General features: G+C 51.0%; 2 protein-coding genes across 2 annotated transcripts; one reads left to right on the top strand and one right to left on the bottom strand.

Annotated features, from left to right (window-relative positions):
- Nucleotides 1-633: 633 nt before the first annotated feature.
- POX_a00415 (uncharacterized protein) lies at nucleotides 634-5452 on the bottom strand (the record flags this gene model as incomplete). The annotated part of the gene is made up of 8 exons (XM_050109357.1): nucleotides 634-1648; nucleotides 1708-2001; nucleotides 2065-2111; nucleotides 2174-2482; nucleotides 2544-2829; nucleotides 2899-3058; nucleotides 3547-5349; nucleotides 5404-5452. 8 exons carry the CDS (start codon nucleotides 5450-5452, stop codon nucleotides 634-636), a joined length of 3963 nt encoding a protein of 1320 aa, XP_049973125.1.
- A 1468-nt stretch (nucleotides 5453-6920) lies between these two features.
- On the top strand, nucleotides 6921-11901 carry POX_a00414 (Metal resistance protein YCF1; the record flags this gene model as incomplete). Its single annotated transcript, XM_050109356.1, has 6 exons — nucleotides 6921-7214; nucleotides 7286-11037; nucleotides 11107-11261; nucleotides 11338-11406; nucleotides 11470-11561; nucleotides 11635-11901. 6 exons carry the CDS (start codon nucleotides 6921-6923, stop codon nucleotides 11899-11901), a joined length of 4629 nt encoding a protein of 1542 aa, XP_049973124.1.
- Between the last annotated feature and the right edge of the window lie 3762 nt (nucleotides 11902-15663).

Genomic DNA, 15663 nt, shown 5'->3' with positions numbered 1-15663 from the left:
TCTCTGCGACATTATCAACGACTACTTCAGGCTAAATAGAATGTCCAAATTACAAGTCAGAATAAAAAGACTCCTCTTTTCCCACTTGCCGCAAAAAAGGTCGTGGCTGCGCCGGAACTCATTAGAAGCGGAACTCTGCGGTGCCTACAAGTCTGTCGTTTGTCGTTTGTCAGTTGTCGGGCCCTCCTCACACGCAGTTGCGCTTGCCCGGCCTTGTACTCCATTTGATCATACTTGTGAACGAAATTCGCATTTTAACATTGCAGAATCTCTAAGCATTTCTAGATTACATTTCAAATACCGTCATCGCCCATGCCACTTTCTGATTTGAAGTGTCTGCTTCACCCCTCTGCCATCGTGTTTTTGCAAACGAGTGGAATAGCTTACCGGTCGAAAGCTCCCGTCTATACCCGAGATAGCTCGGGATGCATTGAAATTAAAACCATGCTCTTGTACTGAGCAGATTAACATATCAGGTCATTCATTCATACAAAGTAAGTGATCTCGGCGTCAAAACTCCATCGCTGCACACTACATGATGAATCATAAAACTAGCAAACTTCTCACTTCCCCTAACCGCAGAATCGCCGCCTCGCCCCTAGTAGCCTTCTCCAGACTAAGCGCCAGCCTACGTCACAACATCCAACTCAGGACATCAAAGCCTCTGCCGTAGGCGAGCCGCTTCCGCTTTCCAGTGACTGGATTGAAAATCTCCTCATAGACCTGGTCGAGGTCGTCACTGTCATCTCTCCGGGGTCTTTTCGAACTGGGTGGGCTCTCACGTGAAACTGCAGCACTTTCAAGAAGCCCCTGTCGCGAAGGGAAGGAGTTTTCCAAGCCATTTGCCGCCTCGACTGTGAATATGGGTTTAGCGACTGCGCTCTTGCGGTGAATAGTCGACCCAACCTTCGGTAAAATTCTGGAACCATGCAAACGATCACAAGAAGAAACATACAGGAATTTTCTCTCCACTCTTGGTCGGTCAAGCTGCTCGCGCTTAACCTGACTTACAAACTCAAACTCTTCAGACTCAACAACAGCTTGCTCTCTATCCGCCTGTTTCGGGACCAAGGGCACATGACTGGAAATCTTTGGCATGGAGGTTGAGGTGGAAATCATGGGCTTGGCTCCCGTGGCACCAAGATTTTCCCACGAGCTTTCAAGGACTTTGTTCGTGCTATCTCCACCCAAGTGATGCCAATCTTCTATTCGGGGCTCTGCAGGCATCGTGTCCAGGCCAATACCTGAAGAGGCACACTCAGACACGGAAGGACCCGGGGTGCTGTCTAAATCAACTGTGATGGGTTCTCTGGCAACGCGCGGCGTCCAGGACGCAGTCACATCGTGGTACATTTCGATGAACCATCCAGCTTGTGAAGGATCGGTAAACCAAGCGTGCTGCAAGGCTTGCTTCACATCCATCCGTTGATTTTCAGCGAGAATGAGCAGCCGCCGCAGGAAGTCTCGAGGCCTGGAGCTGATTCCGTGGGTTTCCATGTCCGCTTCCAATATCCGCAAGGCCTCCTCATAGCTTCGATTGTGCTGGTTGAATGGAGTATCCCCAACCAAGATCACTGCAGTGGTACAGCCCAGCGCCCACATGTCAACAGACTTGCTGTAGCCCCTCTCGGTCAATGGCTGCAGTTCACTACATTCAATGAGTCAGTGGATGTAGCTATGATAATACCATGTCAAAGGCAAACATACGGTGCGCAGTATTCACGGGTCCCGACAAGACTGTGCATCCTTTGCGAAGGCTGCTCGATCCATCTTGCACATCCGAAATCAGCCAGCACAATCCTTCCACCATGCCCGAGCGATGTGACCAATATATTATCCGGCTTGACATCGCGATGTACGATCCCCCGGTCATGGAGATACTCGAGGGCGAGAAGGACTTGTCGGACGATCAGGGCGGACGTGTCTTCATGTAGCCTCCCACCATTTTTGCGCACGAAGGAAAGGAGATCGCCTTGCGTGACGAGTTCGGTGAGCATGAAGCTAAATTTTTCGAATGCGTCAGACGAGGGTGAACATGGTACTCTGGCCAGACTGTGAACTTACATCGTCTCGGTTGACTGGAACACCCTCTCCGCGCAGAGAATGTTTGGCTATGAATCATTCAGCCTCCTCTCCTTTGATCTTGGAAGTAAGAACTGAAGTGGGAACTTACATGCGACAGTGTAGCGAGAAAGATGGCCTCTCGCTTCTGCATCTCGATTCTTTTCAGAACCGGTGCATATGCCTTCCAAGGCTTCGCTTTTGTGGATTTGCGCTTCGCAAAGAGCTGAGGTCTTTTGGAGAAGAACTTGGACTTCTTTTCTCCGCCCGAGTCTCCTCGCACCTGTGCTGCCATGGCGTTCAGGTCGACAACTTTGCAGGCAAATTGCCGACCAGTCTTCGCTGCATAAGCCATGTGCACCCTGCCAAAGGCACCAGAGCCCAGCACACGCTGCGTCATGACATATTTGTCTCGGATTTTCTGAATAAGGACAGGTCAATTTTGATTGGAGATTGCGTGGTGTAGGCTAATTGTCTCTCACCTCGAATTCCATTTGCTGCAGCTCTGTGAACTGATTGTCTGTTGCGGGATAGGCAGATCTGAAGTGAATCTGACCATGGCCGGCTATCTCAAGTGTGTCGCCATCACTGATGAGTGAGCTGCCATGCTCTCTCTCCATGAGATAGCCGTTCCAGTAGGTGCCGTTCATTGACAGGTCCTCGGCGAATACCAGTGGAGGAACATTTTGGAGGTCTTGGCGATCATACACTACAGTGTAGATGCGCACATGCTTGTTTGAGACAAATGGGCTTGCCATATGAATTTGGCTTCATTGGCGTTAGTTCGCCGTCAAGATCAACAAGCTGCAACAACCAAATGGGAATCACAATGCTTACCAAGTCCTTGCATCTCGTCCGATGAAGACCTCCAGATTGCTATAAACCTCCACAGTGGTGAGTGTCTTCCGAGTGAGAGGGTCCTGCAGAGTCAGACTGCCCACATGGAACCCTTCATCCTGGGACGAACAAGTTGTGGAAGCCATGGTAGACTCGTTTCCTTTGCGAGTCAGATTTAAAAATTAGCAGAATGTGAGCAATGTCAGCGACTAAGCGGAAGAAGTTGATGGATCAGCAGAGGCTGCGCGGTGCTCGAGTTGAAGAGAAAGGATGAGTGTTGTGAAATGAAGAAATGTGAAGTAGGGTTACGCGTTTGTGCGCACAGAAGGCCTCAACAAACCTTTGACCACCACATCTAACTACATGTGACTACCTGCTGCCCCAATAGGGCACGCACCAAGTCTGCTTCAACCAGAGGAGCCGCAAAACAGTACTTCGTTGATTTATGAGGCTTCTCTATTCATTCATGAGTACATCGCTCTATATCACATGGCACATGATTCACGGGAGAGGGATCTTGCTTGGAAGGTGACCTGTCGACAACTTGTAGCTGAGGATATTAATTTCCTTGCATTCTCCGGAAACGCTCTTCCGCTGCTCGTGCTCGGCGCTCCCTTTCTAGTCTCATCCTCATCTCCGGAGTCATACCTCGAGTCTCTTCGTCGCGCTTATCCGCAGCAGTCTTTTCCACGGCCCCCAGAAGCCTACCACCTGATTTGGCGATCTGCTGTGCATTTCTCTCGGCCTCTTCCTTCTTGAGACGTTCCAGGCTGGCTTTGCGGCGGTTTGCCTCTTCCTCAAGTGCTTCTTGCTTTTCCCTCTCGAGACGCACAGCTGAATCAGCCTTGGAAATCGCAGGTGGAACTTTAGCCGCTGTCCAATCCCACTTGGACTCCCCGAGTTCGTGACGGGCAATGCGAAAGGCATCACGAGTAGCGCGTTCGCCACAGAGCTCAAATGGCGTGCGGCCCTCTCCACTGGTAGCCGTTGGGTCGGCATTTGCACGGGTGAGAAGGGCAGTCACGACAGCAGGGCTATCATTATTGGCGGCGAGATGAAGAGGCGTGGGGCAGCGGAAATTCTGGGGCAATTCCACAGGATGGAATCGGAACGACGTAGGTATTGAATTATTCATGAGGTAGGACATCAAAGCCGGGACTTTGGACCGCCGAATGAGGGCCTGAATCTGGGATGTGTGTAGCAGGGCCGCTTCCTCTTCTGGAGATAGCTTAGGCTTCTGAGGCTGTGGGCGAGGGGCAATGCTCTTGGCTTCTTCCTTTTGCTTGGCCACCTCCGCTGCAGCTGCCAGAGCAGCCTCGTCAATCTCGCTGATCTTCACACGAGTCAGTTCCTTGAAGCAACGCAAGAGCTCGCCTTGCGTGGCCCGACGGGTATTGAAGGGGAACCCTCGCAGACGATGATCATTCGGCTTCAAAGCGTTCCCCTCATATTTCTCGAAGAGAATCCTTCTGTTATTCTTGCCCGTTGCGCGCACGAAGAGAAGTTCTGCACTGTCGATCATTTCCCGCCAATCGGCAAGAAGCTCACGGATATCCTTCTCAAGCGCAACCTCGTTGTATCGACGAAGACTCGATCCGGCAGAGTGAGCAGCCCCCCTAGTAGCATCGCTCGCCGATTGCGAGCCACCTTGCTTCCTTCGTGTTGTGTATCGATGAAAGGTTTTGTGCGCAATCACCTTGGCCTGACGCTCTTCTATGCCACCCTGTTTGCGGTGAATTTCCGGCGCCAGGGAGACCAACATCGCCGCAAAATGCCCACCGCCTATCATGCACATGAAGATGTGTGGACTCTTGCTCGAGACGCTCTGCTGATTTTGTTTTTGTTGAGCTTGCGGTCTGATAGGCTCGAGTTGCTTCTTTTGCAATGATTCAACGAGGTGAGCAGGTGCCTGTTGCTCAACATCTGAGAAAATCGCGCGATAGATTCCCAGAGACTTATTGGAAGGCAGGGATGAACTGGAGAACCAGAACAGAGGATTTTTGGGCGTATTTGGGGTTGAGATTTCGGTCGCATCCTCGGTTTTGTCGGCAAGCTTGGCTTGCTTCTTCAGTAGGGCCACGAGCGTCGTGTCGCCGGTCTCGTCAGCTTCATCCTCCTCCGTTTCTGAGGACTCCGATCCCGATATTGACTCGTCAAGCTCACCCACCGCCTTGGCAAACTGATCCTCATCCAACGGCGCATTTCCTCGCAATTGTGCTTTGAGGTTGTAACGATGATGGTCGGAGCGAACGTGACTCCGCTGCTCCTGCACATTAGAGTAGGTCACTTTGCAAAGCGAACATAGTGTGGATGTTGCGATAGTCGCTTCCTGGGCGGTGGTTTCAGGGTCGCGGATCTGGACGTTGGCTGCCTCGTGGGACTGCCCAGCATCACCTTGCGCCGCGGTCTTTGCGCGTAGGGTTGTGAGGAGCTCCGGGGGTAGATCGAAGACTGTGCGGATTAGCAGAGTTTTCAAGCCCAGAGATCACAGTGAAGTATACGAACCGTAGAGAGGTCGTTTGAGAAGTTCCTCCATCCGGTGCGAATCTCCCATTTTGGCGCAGTGTGTCAAATGCGCTTGAAAAGATGTTGGTAGAGATCTCGAAGCCCCTCCAATGACGCAGGCAAACAGGCTCTTACCGCCCTCGGATGGAATCCGGGCAGCAGTTCGATCGTCTGCCCGGAGATCAGTCACAACGTTTAAACGTAGACGGACTTTGAATAATTGGCCCAACTATCTTGGTCAGCTAGATCGGCCTTTGAGGTAATCCACGCCCTGGAAGAATATCGCGTTCAATTTAAGTATAATACACAGCGGTAGGGAGGAAAACTCAAGCCGAGCCCCATAATACCAAAGAGGTGCCCGATCGAGGTTCGAATGATCTAGTGCCCTGACTCATGCTTGCCACAAACCCCACAAAGACTTAGTTTGCGACGGGAGTCCCATCTCACGTCATATATACACGTATTCCAAACACTTCACTCACCATCGCTTCTCAGCTAAGGTGAGATGGAAGGATATGTCGGCACATGGCGCACCGGCGAGTGACAACACGATCATTTTAAAATTGCTTCCATGGCTACCCGATGGAAGGGGATACATTAACGCAATCTGGTTTGAACCCGACTGGATCTTGCTTGTAGAATTTGCCAGCCCGGTTGGCCGACTCATATCTTGAATGATTCAACCTGCAGGCGCGCGGGCAGGGACTAGGCTGATCACGGCCTCGGGGGAGATCCGAGTAATCATCCATCCAGTCTAACTGGGGTGGTGAACTGCTGGAAGCTCAAGGAGACTCTTATTCACATGTACTTTGGCCGGGAGATGTGTGCTGACAGCAAACGCTGCGATGTCCGGCAGCTAGTCATTGCGACGTCTAGCAGAATGTACTACTAGTAGCTACAAATGTGTTGATGAAAGCGCCATTGAGGCGAATCTGAAATGCCGACCTGCAGTCGGCTTTATGGAGGCTTATCGCCGTGCCAAATTGTCCATCCACGTGATCGAATGATCGTCGATCGAAACCAGTGCGTATTCGAGACTCTGTAGCCCTGAATTCCGGGGAGAGGGAGTGATAGATCTTTGTTCCATGATGAAATTCAGATGGATGCTTACGATGATTGGCTGATTGTGGGCTGATTGGAAGAAGAGTTGAATCAAAGTCAACTTGATCAAGGAACCACCAGAGGCCCATCTCCCAAAAGACTACTGGAGTTGTGGCGGACGTCATCTGGGGAATCTTGACTACGCGCAAGAGGTTCCGCCTTGGGTTAGCAAGCTCGACCCACCGCCCTGGGCAAGCATCGGTTTTGGACGACGATGGGGCTGGCCAGTGGTCGGATTGGCTCGGGCCCCCGGGGAACCACTAAGGCTTTTAGTAAGCAGCCCTTGCAGTCACCCGTCGGTCAAGAGAAGTCAAAAGTCCGCTCAAGATCTGGACGGCCTTCTTCTCTTACCATTGCACCGTATCTGCCTGTGACTGCGGAAGGAGAATTCGGCGCGCTGTCGCTTATCACCAACCATGTCGGATGGTCATATGCAGAGGGTGCTGGGCACGGTTCCGACCGGTAGCCCCCAACCATCACCACTGCCCTCCGTATACGACCATATTCAGCGACAAGCTTTTTGCAGCGACCCGGAGGGTTGGGGCCCGGTCAGTTTGAAGGGATTCTACCTCACCTCGTGCTTTGTCGATGTGACCGTTGCCATCGTTGCCGTTTGGGGCATCTTAGCTGGTTTCGCGGCGTTATGGCTGCTGTTGAAGAAGCGTACCGAGCAACCAGTTGCGAAGAATTGGCATTTCTACGCTAAATTGGTACGTCTTTCCTGCGAAATCTTTCTCTATCAACCGACGCTAATCTTGTCGGTTCTTGATCACTCTTATAGGTTGTTCTTGCCGGTCTCATCCTCGTCACGGGTCTTCAAGCTGCTTTGCTTGCCGAAAGCCAACCCAAGAACTTTTACGCCGATTTCAGATTCTGGTCGTCAATCGCGGCGCTCGGGTCGCTGGGAGTGATCTTCTCGGTTCAATACTATGAGCACTGGCGCAGTCGACAGCCCAATGGTGTCGTCTTGTTTTATTGGCTCTTCTTCATCATTGCATACGCAATCAAGCTGCAATCTCTCGTCTCGCAGAAGACCTATCTTCAATTCCTGCCGTACTTTATCTGCGTCAACATCTCACTGGGTCTTTCGCTACTCGAATTTGTCCTGGAATACTTTATTCCCAAGAAGCAGAGCGCGTATGATGCCCTTGGTGACGAAGATGAATGTCCGTACAACTACGCCGACATCTTCTCGGTCCTCACTTTTGGCTGGATGACTCCGATGATGAAATTTGGCTACAAGAACTACTTGACTCAAGATGATCTTTGGAATCTTCGGCGTCGCGACACTACCAGGGTCACACTAGATGACCTGAATACAGCATGGAGGGAGGAGCTTGAGAAGAAAAGCCCCTCTCTATGGCTCGCTTTGTTCAAAGCCTTTGGAGGCCCCTACATGCGAGGTGCCATCATCAAATCGGGAAGCGATATTCTTGCCTTTGTGCAACCACAACTCCTGCGATACTTGATCACTTTCATCGATTCGTATCGGACCCCGACCCCGCAGCCCGTCATTCGCGGCGTGGCCATTGCTCTGGCAATGTTCGTCGTCTCAGTCTGTCAGACCAGCTGCCTCCATCAATACTTCCAGCGTGCCTTTGACACCGGTATGCGGGTGAAGTCATCTCTCACTGCACTGATCTATGCCAAGGCTCTACGACTGTCGAGCGAAGGCCGCGCTTCAAAGACTACCGGTGATATTGTCAACCACATGGCTGTCGACCAACAGCGGTTGTCGGACTTGACGCAATTTGGAACCCAGCTGCTGTCGGCTCCGTTTCAAATCGTCTTGTGTATGGTGTCGCTCTACCAGCTCGTCGGCCTTAGCATGTTCGCGGGCGTGGGTGTCATGATCCTCATGATTCCGCTTAACGGTGTCATCGCAAGATTGATGAAAAAGCTTCAAATCACTCAGATGAAGAACAAGGATTCTAGAACCCGCTTGATGACGGAAATTCTGAACAACATGAAGAGCATTAAGCTCTACGCTTGGAACACAGCATTCATGAACAAGCTCAGCCATATCCGAAATGACTTGGAGCTCAACACCCTTCGCAAGATCGGTGCAACGCAGAGTATCGCAAACTTTACTTGGCAGTCGACCCCTTTCCTTGTATCCTGCTCCACCTTCACGGTTTTCGTATTGACTAGCGACAAACCACTGACTACCGATATTGTCTTCCCGGCTCTGACCCTTTTCAATCTCCTGACATTCCCGCTTTCTATCTTGCCTATGGTCATCACCTCGGTTATCGAGTCAACCGTGGCTGTCAAGCGCCTGGTGGAATACTTCACCGCCGAGGAACTGCAAACCGAGAGCGTCATCTACGAGGATCCGGTGGAACACGTGGGCGACGAATCTGTCCGTATTCGAGATGCCTCGTTTACCTGGGACCGTTACTCCTCAACTCCCGCTCTCAAGAACATTGACTTGAGTGCTCGAAAGGGCGAGCTAAGCTGTATCGTCGGTCGCGTTGGCGCCGGCAAATCTTCTTTGCTCGAGTCAATCCTCGGAGAATTGTGGAAACTGCAAGGCGAGGTTGTCGTTCGTGGTCGGATTGCATATGTCGCACAATCACCATGGATCATGAATGCTAGTGTTCGAGAGAACATTGTGTTCGGCCATCGTTGGGATCCCGCGTTTTATGACCTCACGGTCGAAGCGTGCGCTCTGCTGGATGACTTCAAGATCATGCCCGATGGTGATCAGACCGAGGTCGGAGAGCGCGGTATCTCGCTCTCTGGTGGCCAGAAAGCTCGATTGACTCTTGCTCGTGCTGTGTATGCTCGGGCGGATATCTATCTCCTCGACGATGTCCTCTCTGCCGTTGACCAGCACGTCGGTCGTCATATCATCAACAAGGTTCTCGGTCGCACGGGTATCCTGAGTGGAAAGACAAGGATTCTGGCAACCAACGCTATCACTGTTCTCAAGGAGGCTGATTTCATTGGTCTTTTGCGCGACAAGACGATTATTGAAAAGGGCACCTTTGAGCAGCTGATGGCCATGAAAGGCGAAATCGCAAATCTTGTTCGCACGAACCTGGCTGAGATGGATGACGATCAGTCCCCCAGTGTCTCGGATGAAAGCCTTGCCAGTCCAGACTCATCGGAAACGGCTCTGGTTGAGACTGGGGAGGGCTCTGACAGTGAAGATATGGAGCAACCGGGCTCCCTTGTCCCCATTAGAAGCCGTGGCGATGCTCGCCGAAGAACTAGCACGGTCACATTGCGACGAGCAAGCACAGCGACCTGGCACGGCCCACGTCGCAAGCTTCAAGATGAAGAAAATGTGTTGAAGAGCAAACAAACCCAGGAGACTTCCCAGCAAGGAAAGGTCAAGTGGGGAGTCTATGCTGAATATGCGAAGAATAGCAACATCATTGCAGTCACTTTCTATCTCCTGGCGCTCGTGGCTGCTCAAACAGCGCAGGTGCTCGCCAACTACTGGCTCAAGAACTGGACCGACTATAATGAGATTCACGGCCGCAATCAAAACGTGGGTAAATTTATCAGCGTGTACCTGGCCTTCGGTCTGGGCTCATCTTTACTGGTGATTGTGCAAAATCTGATCCTCTGGATCTTCTGTTCCATCGAGGCGTCTCGCAAACTGCATGAGCGCATGGCGCACGCCATCTTCCGGTCCCCGATGAACTTCTTCGAGACTACCCCATCCGGACGTATCCTGAACAGATTCTCCAGCGACATCTACCGTGTTGACGAGGTCCTCGCTCGTACATTCAACATGCTCTTCGCCAACTCCGCCCGCGCAATCTTCACCATGGTGGTGATTTCTTCTTCCACGCCCGCCTTCTTATTGCTCGTGGTTCCATTGGCCTGGATCTACCTCAGTTATCAGAAGTATTATCTTCGAACTTCTCGAGAGTTGAAGCGTCTTGACTCTGTCACTCGCAGCCCCATCTACGCGCATTTCCAAGAATCGCTGGGTGGTATTTCAACCATCCGCGCATACCGTCAAGAGAACCGCTTTGCGCTTGAGAACGAGTGGCGCATGGATGCGAATCTGCGAGCGTATTTCCCATCGATCAGCGCTAACCGCTGGCTTGCCGTTCGTCTCGAGTTCATCGGCTCTATTATCATTCTGGCCTCGGCGGGACTCGCCATCATAGCTGTGGCAACCGGTAGTCCCCTCTCGCCTGGTATCGTTGGTCTGGCCATGTCCTATGCTCTCCAAATCACACAGTCGCTCAATTGGATTGTTCGTCAAACTGTCGAGGTGGAAACGAACATCGTTTCAGTTGAACGTGTCCTGGAGTACGCCAACCTACCTAGTGAAGCCCCCGATGTCATCTTCAAGCGCCGACCTGCCGTCGGCTGGCCCGCTCAGGGAGCCGTTTCATTCCAAAATTACAGCACGCGATACCGCGAGGGGCTGGACTTGGTCCTCAAGGACATCAATCTGGACATTAAGCCGCATGAGAAGATCGGTGTTGTCGGTAGAACCGGCGCGGGTAAGAGCTCTCTAACACTGGCTCTTTTCCGCATCATCGAGCCGTCGAATGGTACTATCAGGTAAGCATGCCGTTTTCCTTCCCTTTTTTGACCTCTGAAGTTTGATCACTCGCTGAACATGCGCTATAGTATTGACGGACTGGATGTCACCTCAATTGGGTTGTTCGACCTTCGAGGTCGCCTGGCCATTATTCCACAGGATCCTGCCATGTTTGAGGGCACCCTCCGTGATAACCTTGACCCGCGTCACGTTCATGACGACACAGAACTGTGGAGTGTCCTAGGTACGGGCTGTCGGCTTGACGCTGTCTTGATGATTCTCCCACTCTACAGTGTGGTGCTAACGATCAATCTGTGCAGATCATGCAAAACTCAAGGATCATGTAGCCAGTATGGAAGGTCAACTCGATGCGCAAGTTCAGGAAGGAGGTAAGCAGCGGATTGTTCCTCCAAGGCCATGGGATGCAGTGCTAATTCTCTTCCACTTGATAGGCTCCAATCTCAGTCAAGGTCAACGTCAGCTCGTGTCTTTGGCGCGAGCGCTTCTCACACCCAGCAACATTCTGGTGCTTGACGAGGCAACAGTGAGTCCATTCCTTCTTGTCTCCACTTATGAGATATTCCAAGTGTCGTCTTTCTGATCCTTCAACCTTTCAGGCCGCTGTGGACGTAGAGACCGACGCGCTGCTCCAGCGCACTCTTCGCAGTAACGTCTTCCAAGAGCGCACAATCATCACGATTGCGCATCGTATCAACACCATCATCGATTCGGACCGCATCGTTGTGCTCGACAAAGGTCGCGTGGCCGAATTTGATACACCCGCCAACTTGATCAAGTCCAAGGGCCGCTTCTACGAGCTTGCTAAGGAAGCAGGCCTGCTTGATGGCGACGGCTCCGCTAGCTCCTCTGCGGGCGCCGCGTAAGGGGAAAAAAACTGTTTCGTTTACTTGTACATATTCCAAAACAAATCCTGTGATATTATGCGGAGGCGGCATCTCCCAAGAGCGTCATCTTTTGACGGATATGCGGTCCGCGTTCTTGTGGGAGGCTATCTATTCGCCCGTCGTCTTTGTACGAAATTTATCAGTCTTGCTGATTCTCAGGGTTACTCCCATGATAGAGTGCTCTAGGTGCAATAATTTTGTATGCTCCAGACGTTCAATTTCTCCCTTTCAAGATGTATTTCATGCTCTCTGATCAGGTAGTTATTCCTGATCAATACGCCACGGTATGCCCAATCCGTATCCGTAGGCATTCCAGTCCTTGGGCCGTGCTGGTGAAATGTATACATGTGTACACGGTCTACACGCAACCTTCAATTAAGTCTGCACGCCAGGCGTGTCTGGGCCTCCATTTCTGGATATGGATGAATTTCGCACGCAATATAGATCGACTTTGGCGCCTTCAGGTCAAAATAGATAGAACCAGGCAGGACTTGATTCCGAAGTACTCCAAAAAATAGGCCTAGTGTGGCAAGAAACCAAAACAATACTTCAAGCTTTTCAGTAGATTTACTCACATAAATATAGAAGTATAGGTGGCGATCTAGGGACATTGGAATCATTTCATACAGACCCTCTCTTGATCAACCGGGCATGTCTAGGTAAAGATGAACAGATCTATTTCAACTTCAGTCCTACTGTCAATATTTCTCTAGCTACATACCACTAGGGATGCGCCCAAGTTGATGCTTTCGAGACGGACATTCATTCTGCATTCAAACTTCACCGTCACATTCATCGTGCTCGGGCACTGATCACCGCTTGAGCCTGATCTGCGTCATCCAGCGTTGAACGAACGAAAAAAAAAAATCTTATGCTGACCGCGAATTTTTCGCTTTGTGATCACTTTCCCCTAACTGCATAGGTAAGGAATGTACTTAGATAGGTGGGTAGGTCCTCATGTCGATATGCCGCGCCCACGCACAAGCCAGCAACGTTGCAGTACGCAGTGGCGAACACACAAGACCAGCAGCAGCAAGGATGATGAGATAGAACCAGGAATTCGTGAGAAAGGAAAACAAAACGAACAAAAAAGAGACAGGTACCTCAGAATCATGGAAAATTGGAAAGTAGACTGATTCTCAGACTCCATGTTCCATCCATATCGTGTTTTCCAACCTTTCAACTCTCCGTCTCTCACTCTCTCTCTCCATTACTATGAGATATAGTCCGTCTTGGCCCGGATTACTTGCACTAGCGCTGCATTTCCAACGTGGCGGTAAACGTGTTGATCTGATCGTCACGTTCGTCAAGAAGCATTTCTCTGAGATTCTCTCTACCTTTTTTCCGTCATGGATGACGGGATGATTGTAGCGGTGTACACCTGTTCACCGAAGCACAGTGAGATGGCAGGGGGGGGATTGTTCACACCGCTGCTGCCTGAGGTACCCCCGAGGAACACACGGCAGGCAACGGAGGTACGCTGACAAGAAGAGCTTCCGAGGTACCACGAGGGCCTGTACTGCCTCCGCTGCCGACACGATAGGTACCTCGACCTCTTGTTCATGGTGAATATAGTGGAGGTAGACTGGTTCTCATTCGACGTGTTTTTTACCCCCCAGCACGACATACAGGAGCGTTGTGGTTTTTTTTTCTCTCTTTTTTTTGCCGCCCCCCCCTCTGTCCAGTCTAGATACTACGTGGGAAACAAGAGACAGAGAGAGGAGGACGCAGAGAAAGAAAGAAAAAAAAAAGAGAGTTTGTCGTGCATCTGGCAGCAGAGGTTTGTCCATCGGGAGCATGAGGAGGGTTCCGGGACTTACAGGCTACACCCGGTTTGCATCCTGTCGGCAGGTCCGGTCGAGGCTTGATTTTCGAAAGAAATGAAAAAGGAGATTGATTTTTTTTGTGTCTCTTTCCCTCATTTCAATGGGGGATAAATGTGGGATTTTGCAAAGATGATTAAAATGTTGCACGTTTTGTGGTAGAGCAGGCTTAGAAAACTGCTGTACTGCAGAATATCATATCATCATGTAATGATATGGTATTTCTCGAGCGCTATCCACACCAGACTGTAGACATTCACAGCAACCTAACATCTATCCATGGGCTGCTGCATGCGTCAAGACAACCTGATAAGACATATTATGAGGGGGGGGGGAGAGAAAGAAAATTTATAGCTGCGAAACCATTGCCAGTACGTATTCTGGTTCTAGTAGGTCCATTGCTTCAGAGAATGATACGCGTCGAGGATTGCTTTGAAATGGAGAGAGAGAGTTTCACCCCGATACGATCTAATTCAGATCGTTCTCTGTATGAACATACTCTCCAGTTCGAGTATCTACATCGATTGTCAAATCAATCATTTCGAAATCTCCTATCTTGGACATACTTTGTTCCCATTGCCACTTTCGAGTCCAATTTGTCAAGCAAGATTGCACACTTCAATAGCGGCAACGCCGATGAAGTAGCCCCAAGTAAGGGGCGGGGGAACTAAAAGGATACAAGACGGTAGAACAGTTCCACGCGACGACCGCAGCACATACTCAATTTGGGCTGGATCATGGCTTGTGGAGACTCGAGTGCATTTTGCATGCAGCAAAGGCAAATTCACAAAAAAAAATAAGATGATGATAGACATTGTCACTGCATGAAGGGCCGCAGAAGACCTACAGTCCACGGGGCCAGCCCGAAAGACAACCATGCGGAAATCAGGCTTGGAGGGCTTGAGGACTGGCCGCGAGTTCGCTGTCGAAGATTCCACTGCCTAGGGTGGCCCTGCTTGATAGAAGGTAGTGAGGTTGGAGATTTTCCTTTTTTTTTTCATTTCTTTTCCTTTCAAGCTTGAGAATGCATGATGTCGTAGGGATGTTTACACCCCAGTAGGCTCCATATCTTGCTTCGAGTCGATCAAACCCTGGAAATTTCTAGGTGCAGTTCCAAGCTGGCAAAAGCTGGGGAGGGTCAAATGAGCGAGGCCGAGCTCGCCCCCCGGGGCCTCCCACTCTGTTTCATGATGGAATTATTGATGCACGACAAATGTACTTTGATGCGGGTGTGAAACGGTGTGAAACCTCTCGATGCTTTCCTCCGTCCATGTTGTGCTGCTCGTCCGCCGCCCACCGTTCTGCCCCCCCCCCCCTAGTGACTGCGAACTGGGGCGCCGGCGTGGATCAGGGAGCTTGTGCCACCCTGTGGATGCGCTTGCATTGGAGATGCAGCGTACCTGAATGACTCAACTTCATCTCGGTAGAATGCACGATCTTTTTCCTTTCCAAAAAAAGGGGGGTACATGATAGTTGATGAAATGTGTATCGCATGGCCGCTCTCCGATCATCCAGACCAGGCAGCTTGCGTCGTGTGTATAGATCGGATCGAAACTCAAGACATATCATGACCCTTGGACTCTCTTCTCTATTCTTTTCGCAAGCAAAGCCCAAAAAAAAAACACTCAGCCCAATCCGTCCCAAGATATAGAGTACACCGGCCTGCCTCGCGACTTACCCCGTCCGTGCTTTGACACCCGGTAGACCTTCGGATCCACGAAGCATTTAGCCGCCTGGTCAGCATGTCACCTCCGATCACTGCAGGGACACCGAGTTCAGCTGTCCACCACCAGAACAGAAGTTGGTCTTGCCTTTTTCTATTCGAGCATCTCCTAGTGGCTCGCAGAAAGTAAGGGATTGAGGCCTACCCTCCCAAAAAAAGCAGAAGATCTTCCGGGGGGGGGGGGGAGAAAGTCCG

Source organism: Penicillium oxalicum, chromosome I (genome assembly GCF_001723175.1).
Source record: "Penicillium oxalicum strain HP7-1 chromosome I, whole genome shotgun sequence".
NCBI classification, from domain to species: domain Eukaryota; kingdom Fungi; phylum Ascomycota; class Eurotiomycetes; order Eurotiales; family Aspergillaceae; genus Penicillium; species Penicillium oxalicum.
This window is presented reverse-complemented; position numbering and strand designations above follow the sequence as displayed.